The sequence below is a fragment of the Gracilinanus agilis genome, chromosome 3 (assembly GCF_016433145.1).
Source record: "Gracilinanus agilis isolate LMUSP501 chromosome 3, AgileGrace, whole genome shotgun sequence".
NCBI classification, from domain to species: domain Eukaryota; kingdom Metazoa; phylum Chordata; class Mammalia; order Didelphimorphia; family Didelphidae; genus Gracilinanus; species Gracilinanus agilis.
Genome location: NC_058132.1, coordinates 336,399,143 through 336,424,727, shown reverse-complemented (window position 1 = coordinate 336,424,727; position 25,585 = coordinate 336,399,143). Strand labels below are relative to the sequence as shown.

General features: G+C 37.7%; 1 protein-coding gene across 1 annotated transcript; it reads right to left on the bottom strand.

Moving 5' to 3' along the window:
* Positions 1 to 379: 379 nt before the first annotated feature.
* On the bottom strand, positions 380 to 22,532 carry TFRC (transferrin receptor). The gene is made up of 18 exons (XM_044670013.1): positions 22,494 to 22,532; positions 20,364 to 20,574; positions 19,551 to 19,767; positions 16,388 to 16,534; positions 15,892 to 15,985; positions 15,041 to 15,163; positions 11,449 to 11,547; positions 10,891 to 11,030; positions 10,425 to 10,579; positions 9,647 to 9,763; positions 8,533 to 8,618; positions 7,852 to 7,915; positions 6,379 to 6,446; positions 5,040 to 5,098; positions 4,786 to 4,867; positions 2,497 to 2,718; positions 1,984 to 2,124; positions 380 to 616 (listed from the first exon to the last, which is right to left on the bottom strand). The coding sequence occupies exons 1-18, from the start codon at positions 22,527 to 22,529 to the stop codon at positions 380 to 382; spliced, it is 2,298 nt and encodes a 765-aa protein (XP_044525948.1). The 5' UTR covers positions 22,530 to 22,532.
* Between the last annotated feature and the right edge of the window lie 3,053 nt (positions 22,533 to 25,585).

Below are 25,585 nucleotides of genomic sequence, written 5' to 3'. Positions count from 1 at the left end.
TTTCCCTTTTTCAGGGTAAGGGTTGTTGGATCAGGACTTTAGTGCCATTATTGGATCTCTGATTCCCCCAGCTGCTTTTGCACAAAGGGGATCAGTTAAGAGGCAGTGAGGCCCACACATAACCTTAGATGGAGCTTACGGATTACTAGAGGGCAGAGTCTTAATGATTGATTCTTCAAGAGATTGAATTCAGTTTGGCAGGGGTATAAAACATTCACCTGGCCTTAAGTACCTATTTTGTACTAATTGCTAGGTAGGATTTAACTCTTACATCTTAACAAAGCTTTTAACTTTTATAGTCTTGCTGAAAATACTGAAGACCTGTGATAATTTGAGGACAACGCTGCCTTACTGTTAAGATAAGCTGTGGGAATTTCATCTAAAATTCATTGTCTATGTCCCAAATATTACCAGCAAGTGCATTTGCAGCCCCTTGAATGGTCCAGGTAGCAAGGGCTAACTGGTTTCTGAACAGTGTTTCATTGAAGTCTCCCTTGTTAAAAAGCTTTATATGATCTAGCAAAGCTGAAAGAGTATGAGAGCCAGATCCCCAGAAGATATGTCGAAAAGGACTTTCCTTTGGAGAGACATAGGGAGACAAGAGGCTATATTCCACCTAAAAGGCAATAAACAAAACAAATAAATAAATAAATATAACATTAATTATATATTAAGGTATATTGCTCCTAACACAAGACTGGAAAACCATGTGATATAGATGTATATAATATTGCCCATTAACAACTTGACTTCATTTTTTGAAAGCCTACAGCACGTTATTCCCAGAGTGACTTATCTAAGTACTAAGTAGGCCCAACCCTGCCTAGCTTTTGAGATCAATTACATTCAGGGTGGTATGGCTATAGACCTCAAAAAAAAACAAAAACTTGTGAATTCCAATCACTGCAAATGTCCAGAGGACTGAAGATGAATACGGCTCATCTCCTGATTAGAAAGGAAATTGAAAGAGACAAAAGTTTTTGGACAGAGGCAAGATGGAAATCTGTTTTTCTCTAAATATAAAGTGATGAGAAAAAAATTTGTTTATGATTTTTACTCTCAAACTGAAAAATCACATTCTAAAAGGGCTCCAAATCAATGATTTTGGATGATGTAATATAGAATATAATAAAAATAATGGATAAAGCCAGAATCTATTACTACCAAAAAATCATGAAATACTTGAAGTTATTTGCTAGAGTTGTATGCAATCTTCTGGCAATTTTCACTTTAAATTTGGTCTATTTTGCAATTCAACAATAAAAAGTGTGTTACCTTCTTTAGGTATGGCTTTCAATTCACTGAGCCTAGCTACACCAGGAATTAGGCTTTAAGAGTCAATATTCCAGGGGGCATCTGGGTAGCTCAGTGGATTGAGAGCCAGGCCTAGACAGGAGGTCCTAGGTTCAAATCTGACCTCCCAGCGGTATGACCCTGGGCAAGTTACTTGACCCCCATTGCCCACCCTTACCACTCTTCCACCTATAAGCCAATACACAGAAGTTAAGGGTTTTTTTTAAAAAAAAGAGTCAATATTCCAGTTGGCCAAAATTTTTTTGGAGTAGTTCTAAGCTTAAATAGTCTTTTTATAACCCGAAAAGTTCTACAAACACTGTTGACTATACGTTGAATCCACTAATAAAAAGAAATGAAGCCACTTTTGGCAAAGGCTATCACCTGCTATGCAGAGAAATCCTACTTTACCTATAATTCTTGTATATTGTGTGTGTGTGTGTGTGTATCTCTACATATGTAGAGATACACACACAAAAAATGTATGTATGTATGTAGAGATACACACATATATATCTTATATAACATATATATCAATAAAAATAAAAATAAAAATATGGAGCTCTGTATCTGCATATCTCACTTGTCTCCATAAATACAAATGCCCAGCCCTAAGGTCCCTTCTAGTTCAATAATTATTGTATTCTCTTCTTAATGTAGAAATATTTTTACCAAAGATAAATTACTTACTTTCATGATACGATCATTGATTTCTCTATTAACGAGTCTATTGGAAGTATCTGTACGATAAAGGTCATTTGTCAGGTCACGAGTAGCTCTGCTAAAGTCACCTCGAGCAGAGAAGAGCCATTGCAAACTCAGATTCATTGCCTGAAATAGACAAGGGAAGGAAATCCTAGTTAGGCTAGAAATTAGGCTGAATTACTTGTGTTTTTTCTTATTTCCAAGAATGGCAAAACAAAAATGTCCACAAAAAGCTCCCTGTTGCACAAGTTAATTTTTCTCTCTTCCTTTCAGAATCCTACAGTTGATAAAGCAAACTTTAATAGGCAAGTGAACCTTTGTAGAGACAAATGATAAGAGATTAGCCCAAGGGATTCAAGGAATACAAAGCCAAAGTATAATAAAAAAAAAAAAAACACTTCATTTTGGCACATTCTAACTTCTCAACATCTGAAAACAGTACAAGGATCCAGAAAACTAATACCCAAGAAACAGTGCAAGCTTTAAATGAGTACAAACCTTTAAATTTGACATGTGGGGTACAAGTTTCTTTACAAAACTGAATAATTCTTCATTGTACCTTTCATAGTCTAGGTACAACTCATGGTCACGTGTAAGCCTAATCACCATTTGGCTAGTTACTTCTGCAGCTCCATACATCAGTTTTTTCAGCTGAGGAATATTTTTTATCAGTTCATTGTAAGAATCCATGCTGGTGCCCAAATACTGATATGCCTTATTCTAGAAAACAAATAAAAATATGGTTACTATTGGCAACAGTTTTAGGAATCCTGAATTCAGGTTTTATGCTTAAGGGAAACATATAAAGGAGAGGGCAGGGAATGGTGTCAAGACTAATGATCAATTCAAAAAGTCATTTACCAAGTGCCTACTATGTGCCCAAAAATGAGAGATCCTGACCTCAACGAACTATTTGAAAGTTTAAAGATGCCTATCATGTGCCAGGTAATATAAGGGGCTTGAAAAGTTCAGGTCCTCAAGGCATTTGATTTTCTATGGGAAAGGGAAATACCAGAGTTCAATACAAGGTGCATGGGGAAGGCCCCAGAACCAAAGCAACATCTGGGATGGGCTCTGAAGGAAAAAGAATCCAAAGAGAAAGAAGTGAGGAAGGCCCACTCCCGGGCTGCAAGAGAGTTTATGCAAAGGCAGGGGCATGGACCACTGTGTCTAGAAAAAAGTAATCTGAATGGGACAGAAATAATCATTCTGACAGATTCTGACAGAACCATTCTGACAGATTTTTTTTTTCTCTTAACAACTCGTTTGGCATAAAATAGTCCATATGAACCCACTACAAATTCATGATGGGCAACTTTAAGGAATGAAAGCAATTTAGTAAAACCAATAAATACATGCAAGATCCCCAGCCACTTTAAGGAATGTATAGTTGGAAAATCTTGAATCCCTAAAACCACGTTTCCCTAATTTCCTTTTTGTATTATCCACAATTCCTTTTTTTAAACCCTTACCTTCATCTTGGAGTCAATACTGTGGTAAGGGCTAGGCAATGGGTGTTAAGTGACTTGCCCAGGGTCACACAGCTGGGAGGTGTCTGAGGCCAGATTTGAACCCAGGACCTTCTGTCTCTAGGCCTGACTCTCATTCCACTGAGCTACCCACCTGCCCCCCACAATTCCTTTTGTGTTTCGTATACGTGTGTCACTAAACAGTTGCTATATATAGTCTATATAGTTTTGGTTTGTGTGGCCCCTAATTACTAATAAACAAGCGCTGCCTATTTTCTCTAGCTCTCTAGTTAAAATTAATAAATCTTTATAAATGTCATGCTTTGGAGATATTGAATATTAATTTAAAAATCTACAGAAAGATGATGCTTCTATGTCTCTAGAGCCAAGTTCGTTGGACACTATAGCAGGGCTCTTTCTGCAGGAGCCATAAAGTCAATTTTTCTTCAGGCGCTGTTACAGGAGCGCACACTGTGAGCACTGTACGGCTCTCATGAAATTACATTTTAAAAAATGTGGTGTTTATGGCTCTCACAGCCATAAAGGTTGCCGATCACTGCTCTATAGGGTCAAATTTTCTTTTAACTCTTCCTCAAAGTACTAACACCTATTCTTTTCCCCATATTTTCCCATCTCTAATTTCAAAAGAAATTGTTCTTATTCCTTTCCACCTAATTCTATCAAAACTGATTCTACGCTGTGTCCTTTCATTTCAAGTCTTTTCTGATTGTCAAGCTAGGGGAGTCCTGCTCAAGAATGAGGTTTCTTCTCTACTGTCCTCCCCAAATATCTGAATGCAAATTCTAGTTTCCTTTCTCTTCCTGTGTTGGAGCAATACCTGACATTAGGTCTTCACGACTTTAAGGCAGGCTCTTCATCACCTATAGCATACTGTTCTCCTCTTAGCATTTAATACTTACAAGTTAAAAACTGTTTCAAGATACTTTGAAAAGCAGAAATGTATGAAAATGTTCTTGAACTTAAAACTTGTTAGAAGCATGGAGAAGGGATAGTATAAATGAACCAACTTTATTTAAACCATCCATTTAACTCTATTTGGTTTTTACTATGTTTTATTTCAATGTATAACCTATAAGCAATGTTTACAAGCAATTAAGATATTCTAACTTAAGAATCTAATATAGACCTAGAAAAAAAAAAAAGAACGAGAAAGGCACAATATCTACCATTTATAGAGCACTTATGTTCTAGTGTCAGACACTAGAAAGTATTCATGGAGACAAAAAGAAAGTGACCCATCATGTTGTCGTTTTAAAGTTTTAAAGGAACAAACTCTCTTCAAACTCTTCAAACCTACCTCGCAAAAACAAAATGAAACTGATGGGATTCCAGAATAAGCAAGAAAAGGATAAGCAGCATTATCCAATGTAAGGGGTTCCCTGCAAGGAAAGCAAATATTAGCCATTAAGACTAAGAATACCTCTATAGCAAGCATTTCCCTCTGAACATTTTTAGGGAAATAAAACAACCAGAGCAGCCCATTTTCTAAAAGAGCTATTTTAAACCATTGTAAATACCAAGCTAAGTACTGAGTCTTTTGTTCAAACTTACACCTCACTGATCCAGTTAGTGTCTCTGAAGAGAGGTGTTCCTGTAACTGGATGGTTCACCTGAAAGCAAGAAACACTAAACTTCAACAGATGGCAATCACTTTTCACCAAGATTTATACTAATGCTAAGGAGGAAGAAAGAGTAGGAAAACATATGCAATTGTTCAAAATTTTCAGTAATACCATTTTGACAATTTTTCAATCCTATTTATTATGCCCATAATCTGTTTCTTTTCAAAGGAATTTCTGAACTCCTCTATTACTCCTCTAGTGAAGAAAAAAGCATTGGACATAAATTCATTTTTTTGACAATATAGTCCTCTACCTCTTAATGACCTACTTTTATTACTCAATTAAAATTTTGCACACTAATGTGCAAAATATATTCAGGGTGCTGGAATATATACCTAGGCCTAAAATATGGTCTAGGTTATACCTTCCACTCCAGTTGTACTTCCTGGCCCAAAATGGTTTACTTTTCATCAAGCAAAGCAATTTAGATTTTTTAAATCCCCTCTTAACTATTCAAGCACATTACCTTGTGTTTCATCTGAATTGGTCTGTTCATTCCATGCTTTTGTTGGAATGTTGGATCACTGTCTGGATGTCCACTTCCTATATCTAAATCCTAATATTTCAAGATCTAATTCAAGTCCCACATCTACTCCACTTCTGTGAAACAAAACCAAATCCCTAAGTGTTCTCTGCAATCTAACTTTTCATACTTAAAAAATGTTTTAGTGATTTATCTTCCTGCCTTGAAGTCATCTGATGGATCATTTTGTAGACTTTTTACACAGTATAGGTATCCCTTCTACATTGGTTTTCAACCACAAACATGCTTGGCTTCCCAAATGCAGACCTTTTACCATAATTTTAGGCAAAAAGATTGTATAGCTAAGTTATTAAATAGTAAAATACACAGAGGAAACATAATATATGTCCACAAAAGATCCAAAATTTCCATTTTATTTTTTATGCCAACCCACGGATATATAAAGTCAAGAAGTGGAAGGGATACCTGTATCTGGAATATAGCAGGTAGGGGAGTATAAGTGGAAAGTCAGCCAACCCCCACCCCAAAAAAGGGTATTATTTGTAAAAACATTTTACTATCTCTAATTTCTAACAGGAATAACAATGTACAAAATTTGGGCCAAGTCACAAGCTCTTGGGGCTCTAGGAGGCAACTGTAAGTGTAAATTGTAGAGAAGGTGCCAATTTGCCCTAGCAGAGGGAATTTCCTCACCTGGTAGTATTCCCTAAACCAGTAAAACTACAGGCCCTAAAAACAATCTATCCAAATCACTGGACTTTCTTAATCTTTGGAAGGAACTCACCTCTTTCATGGTCTTCTCGATGAGTGTATACAGCAGTGGACTGGCAGAAACTTTGAAGTTACTTGAACCTAAGGCAATAAAAACAATGCTTTATTCTTCATAGTAACTTACTATTGGACTCTATAACCTGGTTTAGAATCTAGACCAGTGGTTCCCAAACTTTTTTGGCCTACTGCCCTCTTTCCAGAAAAAAATATTACTTAGCGCCCTGGAAATTATTTTTTTTTAATTTTAATAGCAATTAATAAGAAAGATATGTGTATTAATGTTTCTCCCTTTTTTGTAAAATATAGTAAAGAAAGGTGTAAATTAGAAACATTCAACTTTGAAATTATTGAACTCAAAATAGAATGTAATACAAAGTTAAAACATTCGAAATCATCTTAATGAGAAGGATGAACCTGGTGTGCTGCTACCAATTTAGTAATCCTTGGCTCTATTTTCGTCAGCAGTAATCTTAAATCACTGTGATTGACTATTTGCAATTGGTCTTTTTTTTGTTAATAAATTGGTTACTGGACTGAATCCACGTTCCATTAAGTATGATGAAGGAAATGCAAATTAAGAACTTTTTAATTATAGCCCGTATTTCAGGATAAGCCGTAGGGATCTCCTTTTGCAGCCATAATTGTTGGTAGCTTTTGAATTTAAATTTCAATTCATCATTTGTAGTTACTTCTTCTTGTAACTGTGGAGATTCATAGCGTGCTCCAAAATCTGCTGCTGGTACTGCCGTTCCAGGCTTTGCAAATGGAGTGGCAGTTACCAGCAGCAATGCTCATAAGTGCTCACGTGTTTTGGAATGGCAACTCAGTGGCACCACATGAACAGTAGCAGCTCTCGATTGCACATACCTCAATGCAAGTGAGGGAGTATGCGGAATCGAGCCAATATCCAGTACATTGTTCAAAGAAAAATTAAGCGTTATGAGCGGAATACATAAATCAATTTTCCTAAATCTTCTATACTATCACTGCCCCCAAATGCACCTGCTGGCCATCACCGCTCCCTTGGATCGCTGCAGCACCCACCAGGGGGTGGTGGCGCCCACTTTGGGAATCACTGATCTAAGGCCATAGAAGTCTAGATGTAGTGATTTTTTAAAAAGCACTTTATAAGTCTTTCAATTAGGGAAATGGGAAAATGGTTTGGGGTTATTGTTTTATTGGAGACTATGCTAAAAACCCAAGAGTAACTGCATATTAATCCTTCCAGAAGTCTTGATTTTCCAAACCAATACCTTTACCTTAAAGCAAGTACACATAGCACAAACTAATATGAACATAAGCTAGAATGCTAATAATACAACTGTTTTTAATGGAATGGTTTTTCGACAACTTTATAATCAAATATTCTGCTGTACCCTTAAAAGTTTCTAAAATTATCCTAGACTTTATTTTTTTTCTGAGGCTACCTTACTTGCAACTATACCCCTCCATCTAGTGGGAAACTATAGGACATAAATAAGCTTACCAAGAACTGCAGTATCCAGGTTGATATAAGTGATGGCCTTCTGATGCAATGTGGAAAGGTAACCCTACACATGGAGAGAATGCAAGCAAAACATTGTGACTACAGAATATATGTTTAAGAAAAGATTTATGGGGCAACTAGGTGACAGTAAATATAGCACAAGGCCTGGAGCCCAGGGTTTGTGATATTGGAAATTTGGGGTCCTTGACCTTAATATTTTGAGGTCTCTGGTATAAACTTCCTATGCACATTTGGATCTCATTTCAAACTACATTTCCCATGATTCAACGGGCCTCCTTCTTATGTGATGTGAGCCAGTGAAGCTTAAATAGAGAGAGCTTGATTGGTACGCTCTCTTTCCTAGGAAGCAGCTGAGGGGAAGATATGACAGGCCATTTGAATTAGATCTTAGCAGGCACGTGGTTCTTTTTAATTATCAATATGGCTGTTAATAAAACCATAATATTTTTAATTATATCCTTCTATATTAATTATATTTGTAACAGGTTCAAATCTGGTCTTAGAGCCTTCTTAGCTATGTGGCCTGGGCTACCCCTTCCTTCTCAAGAGTTGTTACAAAGACAGAAAGTAAGGTTTTTAACAAATAAAGATAAATGAAATGGTTAGCATTTCTGTAGCATGCCCATGTTATTTAAAAATTGGGAAAGGTTATTAGCAAACCTCTAGCCATTCAGTGGCACCAACAGCTCCAAATTCTCCACCACTCCAGCTGGCAAAGACAACACTTCTTCTGGGTTTATACCCATCTAAAAGGAAAAGTTTTATTGATTCTTTTTCTATTTGACCTTAAGTAGTCACAACATACTGCCTCCTTCCCTTGAACCTACATTTTGGGAGGCCAATAGGAGGGTAAAAGGAGAGAACTGTAATTTGAATCCAAACCCCAAAAGTACAATTCCCAGCATGCCACTCATGGCATGGCAGGATATACATTGTGTTGCTCTGCCTCTCACTCACGTGATCACAGGCAGCTGTGGACATGGGCTTTCTGAGAGCCAGGAGAACTTAAGAGTGTTGGACATGAATTTAAATCTTACAGAACCATTAAGCAATTTTTGCCATGGCCCCAATCTTTATTCTTGATTCCTTACTCTCTCATCTTTATCTTTCTTTTGAATCTTTAGACTGCTAGTTGCTCTCTTATTGTGCCCAGTCTTGCCTATCCTTAAATTCTTGTTTAACCCACCCATCCCTGCTAGTCTGTTCTCCCTTTTGGTGGACAATCTCCTTGAGAAAGCTCTCTACAATTAGACCTTCATTTCTTCTGCTCTCCTAAAACCCTCTGGCTTCTAATTTCATTAGTTAGCTGAACCTGGCAGTGGCCTCATGTTTTTTTTCTCAAAGTTCATCCTTCTTGATCTCTTTGCAGTCTGTGGCACAGCTGATCATTCTCTTCTCCCGCCCTCTCTTCTAAGTTTTCATGCCTTTGCTCCCTCCCTGTTCTCTCAATGGCTTCTTCTCTATCTCTGCCAGTTCTTCCTGCAGGCCACATCCACAGCTGTACTCTGGACCTTCTTCTCTTCTCCCTCTTAATCTTAAATTGATTTCAGGAACTCTTCTGGATTGATCTTAGTGCATTCGAACTAACCCTCTTCTCTCCTTACCTCTACAAGTCACCAACCGCCTATAATTACAACACAGACTTAAAACTCGTGGTCATGCCTTATCAATTAGTGGTCCTGAAATAACTTTCCTTTTAGACACACTGAGTTCATAGTTAAAATGCACAATTATAATTTAAGGTCACACCATATCAATTTTGAAGTAACTTTACCTTTCACCAAATCAGAATAAGCACGAGCAACCTCTAAGAGAAGAGATGTCCCCACAAGAGATTTGGCAGCTCCAGGGCCCCAGGCATCCCTCTGTGCCCCTATGACAACATAGCGATCTACAAGGAGGAGGATCACATTGATTTTATGCCCAATTCATTAAACGGTTATACATTTGTCTGAATTGGAGAGTTTCAACTGAGTGAAATGAAAGACATTGAAAACAAAACAGGTTTCTGGGTAGAGTTCTGTTAAGAACAGGATCACCTTGCCCTTCATTACAAGCTGTAACTATATGTACTTTGGGTTAAAAAACAGGAAAGGGAGACCTCAGCCTTACAATGTATGATGCCAACATTTTAATACAGTCCAATCTTTATAAAACATGCAAAAGGCACATCCATAGCTATGCACTACATCTTGACATTTATCTAGCTCTTCTGGGTCACAATAGCTCTTTTTGTGAAATTGGCTCAAAAATCTGAAAATTTAAGACACCTCTTTAAAGGTAGCAAAGCTGGATCAAGTCATTTTAGTCTATGGTACTGACATAAAAGTATGAGAATTCTTCTATATAACCATTATTTACTAAGAGATTCAGAATCAGCTATTTCATTAGTTCCTACAGACTGGCAACCATGTCAAATAATGTGTATTTGAATTGAGTTAAACACGGGCCAGAAATATGAATATAATAACTAATACCCAAGTCCCTGAGTCCCTGTTTTTTAAGTAGATATTGTGCTACATATAAAGGGGGAACACCAAAGAAAGCCTTACCTGGTTCATCAATGCCTTTGACAACTCCAAAAATATTGAGAAGTTTTCTTTCTTCTAGTACATTGTTGACAGTAAGTCTCACATTCAGGGTTGAGCTTATCTTACATTTACTATCCCCAACCCAGTCTCGGGGGCAGTCAGCACCATCCATTTTACTGGAATGGAAGGAGAAAGATAAACTGCCAGATCCTCTTTAGTAATCAGTCAAGTTTTTTTTACTATAGGTCTATAACATCAGCTATAATTAGTTATCCTATGGCCAAATCAAGCAGTACCCTTCATTTTATTGAAAAGAAAACTGCCTCCAACTTCCAGATATCCATACCTCAATGGGCTTAGACTGGTCTAAGTTTTAAGGTAGTCCAAGCTTAACTTTTAAGGATTTTCTACAAACTTTTACACTCACTCAAAAGAGGTCAGTCATCCCAAGTCTCCAAAAATTTACCTTTCTCAAAGATAATATTACCTGAAGAGTTTCAATGCCTGTGATCTAGAGATTGTTTGGACAGGAATAGTAGGTAATCCTGATGACTGTGATGGTGGGAATTGAGTGTGATTGAAAGAAGGGAATCCAGGTGTAAAGGGATCACCTGTTCCTAGATGAGCCTGTAAACATAAGAAAAATTATTTCAAGAAAGGATGACTTTTTATCTATGCTAAAATTTTTACCTATGCTAAAAGTGATTTAGCAGTATCTGAGGACTTGAAGGATTTCAGAAATCAAGAATCCTTGACTTCATTTTTACACATGACCTGTGAGCTTCCGTTTCTGGATGGAAGTTGTCTGGTTTAAGGACAGCTCTGCATGGATCGTATGCCACCAAGAAAATTTTATACAATCATCCACTCTCAAAAAAATCAGCATTAGCACTCAAAATCCATCTGAACCTTTGGTCTATAGGGATTATAAGTATTTCAGGAAGATGCCATACACATTGCTCAATTTCCTTTGCTTGTAGATCAAATTCAAATGTGTATTTCTGGAGAATCTCTCCAGATAGGGAGAGAGGAAAAAAAAACTTACATGTCCAAAGGGTACAATCTCTGCATTGATGATATCAAAGTCAGCACGAGCAAGGTATATCAAGACACCAGCTGCATTATAGGCTTCAGCATTTTCAACCTGAAGAAAAATGGTAATACTTAAGGCTTCACATGTTTGTCTGAGACTGAATTTCAGGGTCAAAATGTTTGTACTGTAAAAGGGAATTCTTAATCCCTTTCTTCTAATTTAACTGGGGACCTGAAGGTTCTTTTACCATAGAGATGTGTAAAGATTAACCAGCTCACAGTGAAAGGAAGTAGAAACCGGAGAGACAAGAAGTGAGGTAAGAAGGGGATTTAAAAAGGGACCCATGTCATCTGTTGTGTCTACCATTTGGTGGAGAGGGAGTCGGTTGCTGACAGTTAGGTGCTGGCAGTTGCAGGGAAGTTGGCTGCTGGGAGTGTGTTGGGTTGGTGGGTTGGCACCTAGTTGCTGGAATATAAACGGGCGAGCCTGTGCTTTAGCCTTTAGAGGGCCTTTTGGCTTTTGGTTTGGGCTGTTGTCATAGAGCAGGTAATAGGTGTAGGTAGGAGAAATAGGTGGGGTGGGAGGAGTTTGGGTTGCAATAGGGTAGGTTTGGGTAGATTTAGAGATAATTAGAACAGGATGAGGAGTTGAGGTGATTTGAGTATGAGCAGAAATTCATGGAACAGGATTGGACAGAAATTAAGTCAGCTCTAATGATGAGAGTATTTCGAAATATATCTCTCTTCTTACTCTAAGGATTTCTCAAGCTTTTCTCAGTGCTTTTTATATAAGCCTTTAGATCTCCCAGAATTTCCTCCAGCTTCTTTTCAAGGTCATTTCTAGTTTTTCTTCAGCTTTTAGTTCAGCTTTGAGGTCAAACAAACTATTATTCTGTTTCTTCCTGAGGAGAAATAGGCAAAATGCCAGCCTCCAATCAGTAGAAGTACAGATAAGAAAAGTGCTATATAGAGCCACTGTGAAATATTCTGTTGGATGAGCCATCCCAACTTGAACTATACTACTAAGTATCATATTTAATCTGTTAATTTTGTTTGCAGTTCTACTTTCTGTCAGCAGGAGGCACTGTTTAACATAAGCAGAATTAACTGCTAGGAATTTGACTTAGGAATAGTTTCAGTAAAAGTAAGGAAAATGATCATAAGATTAAAAGGATTAGTCAAACTCCTACCTGGCTCACCAATAAATGTAAGGAGATTGGCAAAATGAGAGCAGCTTTAATAACTTTTTTAAAAGTTTTAATGAGAATAATTTAATGAGAATTTTAATGAGTTGTAAATTAATATTATCCCTTTAAGCCAGAGAAAACTTCTAGTGGCTTTTAACAATTAACAAATTAAAATAGAGATAGTAAAAGAATATAGAAAAGGGGGAAATATAGGAAAAGAATTAGAGAAAGAAATTTTCCTAATGTCTATACTAGTTATCCTATAACTGCCTATAACTACTGCTAATAACAACAACCCCACAAAGTTCCAACCCAATCAGTGTTTAATCCAACCCCAATTACATCTGTCCATCGAAAAGTTTTAAGAAAAAAACCAAAACAACCCAAACCAAAAGCCAAAAGGCCCTCTCAGTAAGCTCAGGCTCACCAATATATTCCAGAAACTAAACTCCAACCACCAACCCAACACTCTCCCAGCAGCCAACTTTCCCACAACAGCCAGCACCTGACTCCTTCTCCACCAACTGACAATGGTTCCTCCTCTTTACTTCTCCCATTACTTCCCATCTCTCTAGTTTCCACTTCCTTTCACTGTGGGCTGGTTAATCTTGACATACCTCTATGGTATGGTATGGGGACCTCCAGGTCCTCAGTTAAATTAGAAGGAATTAAGAATTTCCTTTTACAACACAACTCAGGCAGATGATTGCCTGAGACAAAGGGCAGAATTGGCACCAACAAAAGGAGAAGGCAGCTTGACAGAAAAGAATTAAAACTATCAAAAAAAGTAGTGACAACCCTGTTCCTAGATGTGTTTAAGAAATGACCAAATATAAAACCCAGTGGAATTGTACCTCGGCTATGGAAGGGGGTGGGAGAAGAGAGGGATAGAACATGAATCCTGTAACCATGGAAAAATGTTCTCAATTAATTAAAAATTTCAAAACTGAAAAAAAAAAGTATAACCAAATTTAATTCAATATATGTTAAGGGCCAGGGATACAAAGGTAAAAAACCAGCTTGCCCTCAGGTAACTTAACTTATAGAGGGAACTGAAGCAGACCCACCAGCAGGCTACTGAGGACCTGCCCCAGAGTGGTAGCAGAAGGGGGCATATTGTAAAGTGATATGTAAGGGGACTGAGATAGTCAGGGGTCCAGGATGACTCCTGGGTTGTGAGCATGAAATGTGAGGATGCATTTGCCTTCTAAGCACCTGAAAGATGAAACAAATCTTGATTTTTCTCTTAATGGAGGACAAATTACCTAGGTTTTACCGACCTATTTTCTAGCCAAACCCTCAAGTTCTCACAAGAGCAAATAATGATCAAGAAATTAGGGGTGGCAGCTAGAGGGCTCAGTTTGAACTGAGAGTCTGGCCTAGAGATCACTCAATCCCCAAATGCCTACCCCTTTAAGATTCTTCTGCCTTGGAGCCAATGCTTGGTATTGATTTTAAGACAGAAAGCAAAAGGTTTTTACTTTAAAAAGAAACTCAAGGAGATGATAGAAAATGCTATCAACCTCTAGAAGGAGAATCAATGAAGCATGCCATTTTAATTCTTATTTCTTTTCTGGAGACATGGCTAATATAGAAATGTGTTGCATTAACTTCTCATGTATAATTGATTGTCATATTACTTGCCTTCCTGACAAACAAGAGTGAGAGGGTGAGGGTTTTTCCAATTTTTTTTTTTTTACACTTAGCATCTTGTGTTGGTTGCAAGACAGAAGAGTGGTAAGGGATAAACAATTGGAATTAAGTCATTTGTCCAGTGTCACGAAGCTAGAAGTATCTGCAGCCAAATTTGAACCCACAACCAGAGGTCTCTAGCCTGGCTTTAAGCCAGATTCTCTACCTACTGAGCCACCTAGTTGCCCCTAAGACTGCCGAGGCAAGCCAGGCATGAAAAATAGCAAAAAGGGTTCCTAGTAAAGCCAGTGAGTATAAGGCAGTCCTTAAGAGCAAGGAGACCAGGAGACCTACCCAGACATGGCTATATTGTCCAGAGGTAGCCAAAGGAAGAGCTCCAAGCTAGAGTTCAGCAGTGCCAGGGAGCAAAAAGCAGCACCAGCAGCAGTACAGTGTTCAAAAGATAAGGGGGGTGGGGGAGGTGGAGGCACGTGCCTTGAGTTCTAAATCTGGCCTGAAATGCCAGAGTTACCCTTAAGACTCAATTCTCTGAACCTCAAAATCAAAGGGGCTTTTTGTAATTAGCAAAACCTCCTAATTCATGAATCAAAGCAACTACCAACAAATACTAGTCTTGAAACTGCAAAAAGGAGGAGCAAATAACTAAATGGAGATTCCACTTCTTCAGAATCATATTTTGTCTTTTGCTAGAAGTTCTTCCCTCCCTGCTATCATCCCCTCAAAGTAAACTGGAAATGTGGTCCATCATAACTAATAACTACTCACCTTCTCTGCAAAGGAAAGTTTTCCAGCTCTAACTAATACCATAGATCCATTAATGTTAACCTTTTCCAATTTTAGTCGCTCAAAGTCATTTTTTGAGCCATAATTAGCATAAATTAGCATACCCTAGAAGAAAAAACACAATTAAGTCATCTTTCTACTAAGACAGTTTTGCAAGCTAAGTAATCCTTTATTGTATTGATATTTATTCAAATATATGTACCATGGATAAAGTAGCATGACAGCAATACTTTGAATAAAGTATCCACTTAAAACTTCAATGCCATGTTAGTAAAGGTACCAATTTGAATAGCTGATCTATATGCTTAAGAAGCATGGAGGCACATTTTATGGTTAAAGACATACATTTATTTGGCTTGAGTAGTAATGAAGACATTAGCAAATATCCACACTCACCCATACCCACCCAACTACCCCCTCTCCTACTTCTTCCCCTGGAACAAAGAAATACTATACAAATCAAGAGTAGTGCTATGAAAAATCTACTTTCATAATAACTAAGAGGAAGCCATCAAAAATGCTGTATTCCATGTTATACTCCCATAAAATTTAGGTAGGACTTAGGTATAGTTAAGAAGCTAGCTCAATGTCCAATGTGAATATTAAGCCCATACTTGTAATTATCACTTTTATATTTAAGTACTGAGTTATTACAAGAAATTTAATCATCACTGAAGAATAAATCTAGTAAGACAACCAAGCTTGCCAGATCTCCAGAATAAAAGCTGACAGCCATTAAATTTTTGGTGGATGGCTATGACCTCCTTAAGACAAACCAACACAAAATGGAGTTTTGTATCTTATGACTAGCATATCAGCCCAGTTTTACTTACATTTGCTGTTGAATTGTCACTGTATGCCACATAACCATTCATTTCCATAGGTTCATTGCTCCCATCCAATATGTTCACTAAGTTCTGAGCACCACTAAAAAAGATTTAAAGTTTAGTACCAAAACATTTTAGAAAGAATGAAGTTGCATTTAAATGGTTACTGTTCTGACTATGTAACAGTATTTGTTGTTCAATCTTTTTAGTTTTGTCCAACTCCTCGACTGAGGTTTTCTTGGCAAAGGCACCAGAATGGTTTGCCATCTTTCCCTAGCTCACTGTATAGATGAGGAAACTGAGGCAGACAGGGTTAAGTAACTTATGTTAGGTGACCCAGCTGTTAAGTGTCTGTGGCCACTTTCCTGACTTAAGGTCTGGTGCTGTATGCACTGAACCACCTAGGTGCCATTTTATTATCAGTACCAGTATTTTGACTTATTTGGGTTGAGTATTTACTCCAGATAAAGATTTTAATGCAACCACTTGGTTAACAACATACCTGCTTTTGAATTGTAATTTAACATAGTGTTTATCTTTCCAGACTTTGTCCATTTTTAAGTCCCTAAATTGTTGATAAATAAAATATCCAAACATCTCATCTTCTTTAGATCCAGCCTCATGAGAAGAATACTGTTCACTCAAAATCCTAGAAAGACCAATCAAAATTCAGCTTTGTTTTAGTAGGAAGCAAATTTAAAACATTTGAGACTAACTCAGGCTTCAAATTTGTCTATTCAATTTTAAACTAGTCACAACCTTCTGTTTCTCTTTACTATTCAGTACTTTGAAAGTTAAATGCAGGTTCTTGTGGACTCTCCTCTGCCCCACTCTACCTTCGCAGAGTAACATTTTCCAGTCATTAATTACCTTTCCATAAGGTAAGTTTTTTAAAGTTACTTTCAAGAACTTTAATTACTAAATGAAGGGAAATTGCACTTTGTCGTGTTATATTAAAAGAGTGGGGGAATATAATATCAAAAGCTCCGGGAACATATTCAGTTTAAGATTTTATTAACCAGATGTACTTACTAATTTACTAAAAGAGCAGTTAGTTTGCAAGTAGATTGTTTAGAATGTATTTTCCTTTCTTCTGCCCTAACACCCTCAACCTCATAGCCTGGCAGACTGGCATGCTCTTTATAGCCCTTAGTGAACTAAATCACAAGCCCCCCAGTAAGATGAAGGATCACCAGGCCACACCCTGTTAATTATTCCTAAAGTCCTCTGGACCTTAGCCTCTGTAAGGTTACTATGCCCTCCAAACCCCAGTATTTACCTTAGGGGCAGCTACCCCCCCCCCCCCAAGCATCCTTGGCAGTTTGCTTCTCTTAGTTAAAGAGTCTGAGCTCCCTGGGAACAAGGATTGGTTTTCTCTTTGTATTCCAGCAGAGTATTTAATAAATGCTTTTCCATTCATGAAACTAGAAAGACATCTGATTTAAGCAGTAGAAAGTCATGCTAATTTTGTTAGCTTGACCTTCATGCTACATGTGACACTGCATTGTCCTCCTGGATGTCTTCCTTCTCTCCTGGTTCTTTCTCTTCCTATCTGACCTGGCTACTCCTCTTCTTCTGCTTTATCATTCAGATCCTACCCAAACGTGGGAGGACCCCAAGGCTCTGCTTTTCTCTCAGCTCTTTCCCTTCCTTGCTCAGTCTATTAGCAACCATAGGTTCTATCAGATCTCTAAGGGAGATCTCAGAGAAATAGATCCGGCCCACAGGCTCTATTAAAAAGCTAGTCCTATATCATTAGCCATTTATTAAACATTTTACAGTTAGATCCAAACAAGTCCCCAAGCCTAAAGAGTACCAGGTTTATAACACTAGTGTTTTCTTTGACTCTTTGCTCTCACACTCTGTATGTCTAAACATTTCTTTATTTCTCACAGACTCTTTGCTCTCAACTCCACATGTTGCAACCACCCTTCACTCTACATACAGAGCCACCACCTCACTATATGTCCCTCTTCAACTATTACAACAATCTCCTAATTCATTTCTCAATCTCCTTTCTACCCTATTATACCTACACAACAGGACTGGGGGTAAGGGGTGAAGGCCCTCCAATCTGATCATGTCATTCTCCCCTACTTCGTAAGCTTCAGTGAGTTCCTAGTGCCTCCAGAAAATATAGAACTTCCTCAATTTGACTTTTAAAGCCCTTCACAATGCTGGCCTTCACCTACCTTTCCAGTCTCATTGCACTGGCTGTCACAAAAGTCTTGAGTACAGTTTTGAACTCAAAAAACTGCATTCAGTATTTATTTAAACTGGCAATTTAAAATTGACTTTAGGGGATGATACCCTCCTTTACTTTTACTTTCTATGCTCTATGTCTAGCCCAACTTGGCTGGTTTCTCTGATCCTCACATGGGTCACCCCATAGCCTATCTTTGCACTGGCCAGCCCTGAAACTTTAAGGCAGATTAGGGGTTAGAGAACTGGGCCTGGAGTCAAGAAGACTTGAACTCAAATCCAGACTTGGACACTTACTGGCTTTCTGACCTTGAGCAAGAATATCTGAGAGACTATTTGTAATGTACTTTGCGAATCTTCAGGTGGTCTATACATGCTAGCTTTTAGAGCATTCATACTTTTCGCAACCCAGTTTTCAGCCCTGCCATTCTAATTACTGAATACAAAGATCCAGGTTTTATCCTAGACTTTAAGACAATGCCGCCTCCTTGAAAGTTGGTCCTTGGCTTCTGAAACAAGTCTTTCAATCTAAGATTTCTCAACCCCAGTACAGGCATTCCAAGATGGCCCTTTGGCTTTCTCCTTGCTACATTCACCACTTCTGTGTGGGTGACCCTCATTTCTAGACTGTACTTTTTTCCTCAACTCTAGTCACACATTTCCAACTACAGATAAACACTTAATGTGGAGCTATTCCACATTATTTCACAATATTTCAATGTCTAAACCCCAGAATTCTAAAGGAAATCGCTCTTAACTCCTTATTTTGGATTAAGTGATCACCATCTTCTCAGCCAGATATTCTCTTTATTCCATTTCTTTGCCTCCAGCCCTAATAACTTTTAATAATCCTCAACCTCCAGTTATTCCTAAGCTATCTTATTCTATTTCTATATAATGAAAAAAAGGGGGGGGGGGAGAATCATCTCTGATTATGGCACTTATTTTCCTAAGGCTTTCTGACTACCTACAAATAGGACCTAAACTTTTATTCAAGGCTGGAACTTGCATGCCTTATATTTTCCTAACTCCATGCCTTGTTCATTCTGTTTTCAGTTTAAGAATCTTACTTTGTTGTCTCACCTGCCAATTTCTACCTAGGGAAATCTTATCCACCCAAGATCAAATTCTGCCTCCACAAAGTTCTCTGGGAAACAAATGTAATTTCCCTGAATTCCCGCAGTATTTTTTATACCAAAATAAGTAGCAGCAAGCAAAATTTAAGCACTAGACTACCTTTTTTTTTTGCATTTCAACCTCTACAATGTGTAAAAAAATGCTAGCTATAGGAAATACACCAAAATTATGTATAAAATCGTGTATATAGAAAGCATTTATAACTGAAATGACCCTATCAATTTATTTTGTTTTAATGGTTCTCTAATTACAAGATAAAAAACAGATCCAGTTTTATATTTTAAAACAGAACCTATAATTATCCCAATTTGATTCCAAATTTTTACCTGACTGTGTAAATAAGCTTTTCAGCATCCAGTTTCTTTGACAACATTTGTTTGAGGTCATTCCAAGACAATGAAGGTTGAGGTTCCATGATTGTTTCACCCGGTGAATCATCTGTCAGTAATTCCTCAGTTTGCTCCGTTTCTCCATTGGAACTACTGGAACATTTACCATTTGTTTCTAGTTGTTTACAATAACCCAAGTAGCCAACCATAAATCCTAAGGATGAAAGAATGGAGATTAGGCATAGTTAAATTCATCGTCCTTTTTACAAAATGTTAGAGGGGCATCTAGAAAAGTTTTAAAAAATTTTTAAGAGGTATAAGGAATTATAGATAATCTAGATCAGTTTTTCCCAAACTTTTTTGGGCTACTGCCCCCTTTCCAGAAAAAGATATTACTTAGCCCCCTGGAAATTAATTTTTTAAAAATTTTAATAGCAATTAATAGGAAAGATAAATGCACCTGTGGCCATCACCGCTTCCCTGGATGGCTGCAGCACCCACCAGGAGGCAGTGGCACCCACTTTGGGAATCACTGACCTAGATCGTTTTACAGTTAGCATTTTGATTCAATTTTAGGACTAGAACAGGCCACAGATATTTAAGCAAACATTTTACACAGTTAAAGGAATAGCCTTTCACTTTTAAGGACATACAACACAGCTAATTAGGAGAGTCCTGACTGGACTCTAGACAATAATTCCTGCTCTAGCATTTTTTATAACTCAAATTTTCTCAGTTAAAACTATTCAAAATTAGCCTAACAATGAGAAGTGGAACAAATGATGCCTGCTAAGGGTTCTTCCTTCTTACCAATCAGGAAAAAGATTGTAATAGCAATAATCCCAAAGCAAATGTTTCCACCAATGGTTTTTCTTTTGGGAACATGGGGTCGATTATTCTCTACGTTGCTTTCACCACCATCTTCATCATCTGCAGCCAATTTCATCTCCACATGACTACTGTCACCATCCATTTGGCGGGCCAAACTAAAACGGGTGTATGAAAGTGGCTCTCCACTAAACTAAGATTTAAAAAGAAATAGATGAAAAGGAATTAGGAAACATGTCAGAAAAGGAAAAGCAAGGGGCATCTGGGTGGCTCAGTGGATCAAGAGTTAGGCCCAGAGTCAGGAGGTACTAGTCCTAGGTTCAAATCTGACCTCAGACACTTCCTAGCTGTGTGACCCTGGGCAAATCACTTAGCCCCCATTGCCTAGCCTTTACCACTCTTCTGCCTTGGAATCTATACACAGTATTAATTTGTAAGAGGGGGAATTAGGGGGCAGCTGGCTAGCTCAGTGGAGTGAGAGTCAGGCCTAGAGATAGGAGGTCCTAGGTTCAAACCCGGCCTCAGCCACTTCCCAGCTGTGTGACCCTGGGCAAGTCACTTGACCCCCATTGCCTACCCTTACCAATCTTCCACCTATGAGACAATACACCGAAGTACAAGGGTTTAAAAAAAAAAATATATATATATTTTTTATATATACATATATATATATATATATATGTAAGAGGGGGAATTTAGGTATTTTATAGATATATATTTAAAGTGTGTCCACCAGGAATCAATAATTCAGATTGATTCCATAATTAAATTAGACCCAAGTGAGGATTGGGTTTAAGGTAGTTTATTTACAATTAGGAAGGTAAAAGGTAGGGAAATAGAGAGAAGGAGAGGCTAGTCCAGGCCTGCAGAGGCCTGGACGGAGAGAGGGTTAAAAAGCTAATCAAACTAAAGTATAGGCCACAAGGCCTTAGCAATCAGAGAGGTAAAAGTCTAGTTAAGGTAGAGTTTAGAAATGCCAAGGTAGGCCAAGGAAGTCAGCCTAACTTACCCACGTGACAATTCAGAGTGGAAGCAGTCTGATGCACCAAGTTCAAATCGGGAACTGCCCCAACAGGAAGTAACCAACATACTTAAAGAGATAGTGTCTTTCGTCACTTCCCGTGGGTCCACCTCTAATTCAAGTGGACAAATGGCAGCCTCTACACTGATTTGGACTGCCCAAAGGGCAGTCCCTTGTTCTTGATTTGTTACTTATTGTCACATGTAGGTAACTCATCTCCCCTCCCCACTAAGAGAGGTGGGGATGATATTATCTCCAGTAAGTAGAGTTTTGACTATGATTGGGCTAGAGCTAATTCCATTAACACAAATTCCAAAACAGAAGGTAAGGCTTAAAAAAATATATAAAGGGAAAAGCACAGGAATTCAAGAACACTCATTTTGGATCTCAGATTCCTTTCCATGTATCTCAACACATACCTATAATATTTGCCAAGTGGCCCCTGTTATTCCTAGTTTTACAGATTCATATAACCCATAACTCTTGTTAGGACTTCCTTTCCTTTAGGTGTTTTCTAGGACACTGGACCTTACATTCAAGGTTATTATAGGAAATTGCTCTGATTAAACCTAACATTAAACCTCCTGAAGGATGGCTTGGGTGTCAACTCCAAGTTTAAAATCACCTGAAACTGTAGTGTTTGATATTTTTCCTAATTTAGTTAGCATTTACTAATCACCTATCATAGGCCAGGCACTGTGCTCTTCTGGCACTAGGAAAAAATTAAATAATCTCTACTCAAGGAACAAAACAGTCTTATCAAGGATGATAACACATAAAGTATAAATAGAAATAAAGTAAAGTATAAAGAATAGAATGGCAAGGAGGGGAGGCCAGAAAAGGTATTCTATGGAAGGAAATGCTGGAGCTTGACTATTGGTGGAAATAGGACAGTATTTGAAGGCAGGAAAGGCCAGTTCAAAGTCATCAAAACAGGAGGTAAGTATTGTGAGGATCAGAGGGCAGAGTGGCATGGCTGGACTACAGTCTGTCCTATGGAGAATAACATATAATGAAATGAAGCCAGAAACCGCTTTGGCCAAGTTTTAAAGAGCTTTAAAAGCCATTATATTTTTAACATTCAGTCTTACCAAATTGGAGATTGCTGATCTGGCATGATCCATCATGATGAATTTCTATATCAATTGCTCCAATAACCTAAGAGGATAGGAAAAAGGGAGTTATTAAAGTTATAGATTTAAGTTAACTACTAACAGCCTATGATTCAATATCTTCATTCCTATGCCAAATCATAAAATCTATTTAAATAAAACCAGAGGGGAAGCTAAAACAGCAGTGAATAATGTACCAGCCTAGGGGACCTGGGTTCAAATCTGACTTCAAACAGACTTCTTATCTGTGTGATCCTTGACAAGTCACTTCATATGATATAGAGAGAATGTAAAAGTTTATAGGGGAAAAAAAATCTGAATAAGTATATGCATTCATTTTTTACTTGATCCTAATTTCTGCAATAACCTTTAACATATCATCCAATCAAATACCACAATCTACCACTGAAAGTTCAGGAGGAATGAATACTGAAGACATTTTGTTACTTTTCACTTTAAAGGAAAGTCAGCAACACCACTATGTCGGGAAATTTTAATCATTAATGGTTAGGAGCCAATCACCTCCTTCCCGAGATCTTTTCCCATAATACTTCATTGGGTAGAGACTTCTACTCACTAAGGATTATTGTAAATAAAATACAGTAGTAAATCTACCTCTGGTCACTCCACTTTTCTCAAAAATCCTTCAGTGGTTCCCCCTACTGCCTACCAAGTTCAAACTGTTTTATCAGGGTCTTTGAATGTGATCACCAGTGATCATTCTGGTACAATTCTACCTTTTTTATGTCTTCCCTTCTTTATCCTCTTATAATCTTAAGAGGATCGTTACTTTGTACCATCAAATCAGCCAAAAAGCACTGATTAAGTGTCTCACCACGTGCTAGATAGATACAAGCCCCAAAGTGAGACAGGTCTGTCTTCAAGGAGCTTACACTACTAAAAAACACATGTTCACAGGTAAGTGACAAAAACAAAATAAGTAAAACATAGATGAGGGTGGAAGGATCATGATAGAATATGCTAGCAAACTGGGAGAATCAGAAAAGGGCTCTAGAAGATCATGCTTGAACACAGCCTTGAAGGAAGTAGGGATTTCAATATGTAAAAGACACAATATCCCATTTGAGTAACATCAAGGCCAGCTTGACTAGAATGCATGGAGTAAACAAGGGGGAAGAGATGTGTAATCTGCCTAAAAAGCAAATTCTGAATAGGTTTAAAGCACCAAAAAGAGTTTGGACTTTATTCTGAGGGCATTTTTTCCTTGAGTAGGGGAAGTCACTCCCTAGTCAGACATAGGTTTTAGGTATATCATCACTTGGGAGCTGGGTGAAAGACGGATTGGAGGCAACTAGGATAGTCCAGTCCAAAAGGGAATGAAGGCCTAAATTAAGGCTATTGCCTAAGGAGGGAGAATCAACTAGACTTAGTAACTGAGGGAATATGAGAATAGAAGCTGACTTCTGTTACAAATCTAGATGATCAGAAGAATACTACAACTCTACAGAGGTGGGAGAAATTAGATGGAAAGGAGGATTTAGGGAATGAGACAATGGAATTCTATTTTGGACAAGGGGACATGCAAGTGGCATATGGGACTCAGACTCCGGAGAGCTGATAAAGAGTTGAATATGTAGCCTGGGGAATATCTGCAGAGATTATAGTGGGGGTCTGCATAGAATTGCTGTAATTAAGTAAGGCCCAAAACCAAGCTATTCTGGTATGTTTGTACATGTTTTTATGCCTGAAATGACCAATTTTCCCTTGCTGTTATAGAAGCCCTTTCCTAAATCCCCTCTCCTCGGGAAGGCAGCATCAATATCACCCAAACTTTGATGGATATTTAAAATCAGATAAGATTTAATTTAAGAGAAAATAACCCAGATTTCAGTAGTTTCAGAAAGGACCTTAAATTTGGTCATTTTCTCCAGATAGGACTGGACTTGCAGACTGATAACATCTGATAGATAATAAGAATTCAGTAGGGCAGGTTCTGTTTAAAATTCAATATGGATAAATTAAGGGCAATGAATCTTTGATTTTTAAAACTTTAGAATATTTTTTCCTTTGTTACATGATTCATGTTCTTTTCCCTTCCTTCCCTTCCCTCCCATTTCCATATCATTGATTTTTAAAATTATATCTCTATGACATATAGAAAGCTCTTTAGTTATTTTTTGTCATGACTGATACACCAATTTAAAGTTATTTTGTAAACAACTCTATTTCTGAAGTTCAGTAATTTGATGCCTTGTCTATTTCAGGTGGTTCTCATAATACAACTAAATATATAATATACACCATTCATTTATCTCTTACTTGACTATGAAGTGAATTATAGACATTGTCCAAATCCTAAGAGTCCTAAACAGAAAAGGGCACTAGGTCATGTTCCAAAGAACACTCAGGAGAAATGGAAAAACCAGAGTTCAAGTAAGATATTCAGTTCCTAGAAGTATATTCTCTTACCATTCTGGGAAGTAACTTATCATATCCCCTACACTAGACCAAATCTCCAATGCCAGAATAACCACACCTTTAATTACATAGTAATTTTCTTCAGAGAAAGCTTCTGCTGCAGAGAAGTTAACACTTTTAGCTGATAAAACTGGCCAAATGTCATAGCAAAAAAAAAAAAAAAAAAAAAGGATCCTGGGACGAATCATGGTTTCTTCCACTACCACAAAAAAAAAAAAAAAAATGGAAAGGAAGCCACTTTATTCACCAAAATTCAAAGTGGTGACCCAGATTTTATGTAAAGATCTCATGAGAGAAATCTTCCATCCCCAAAGACAGCCAATTCAGGTAGTTGTTAGGAATCTTTTACAACTAGTCTAAACCTGACTGCAATCACCACACTATTTCTACACTTCTGTTCATAAGGAAGAAAGTTTGTCAGGCTTAATAACTCACATTTATATAGTTAAGTCTGATCCTTCTTGTGCACCACAGCTATCCTTACATACTCACATTCTCCTATCCCTTACCCACCCCCCCAACCCATTCCTTTTGCTTGTCCAAGGTCAAATAACCATCGTTCCTTAAACTGAAGGTTCTCTTATGGTATAGTCTTCATTCTCATTAACCCAAAATGAACACAGTATTTCAGA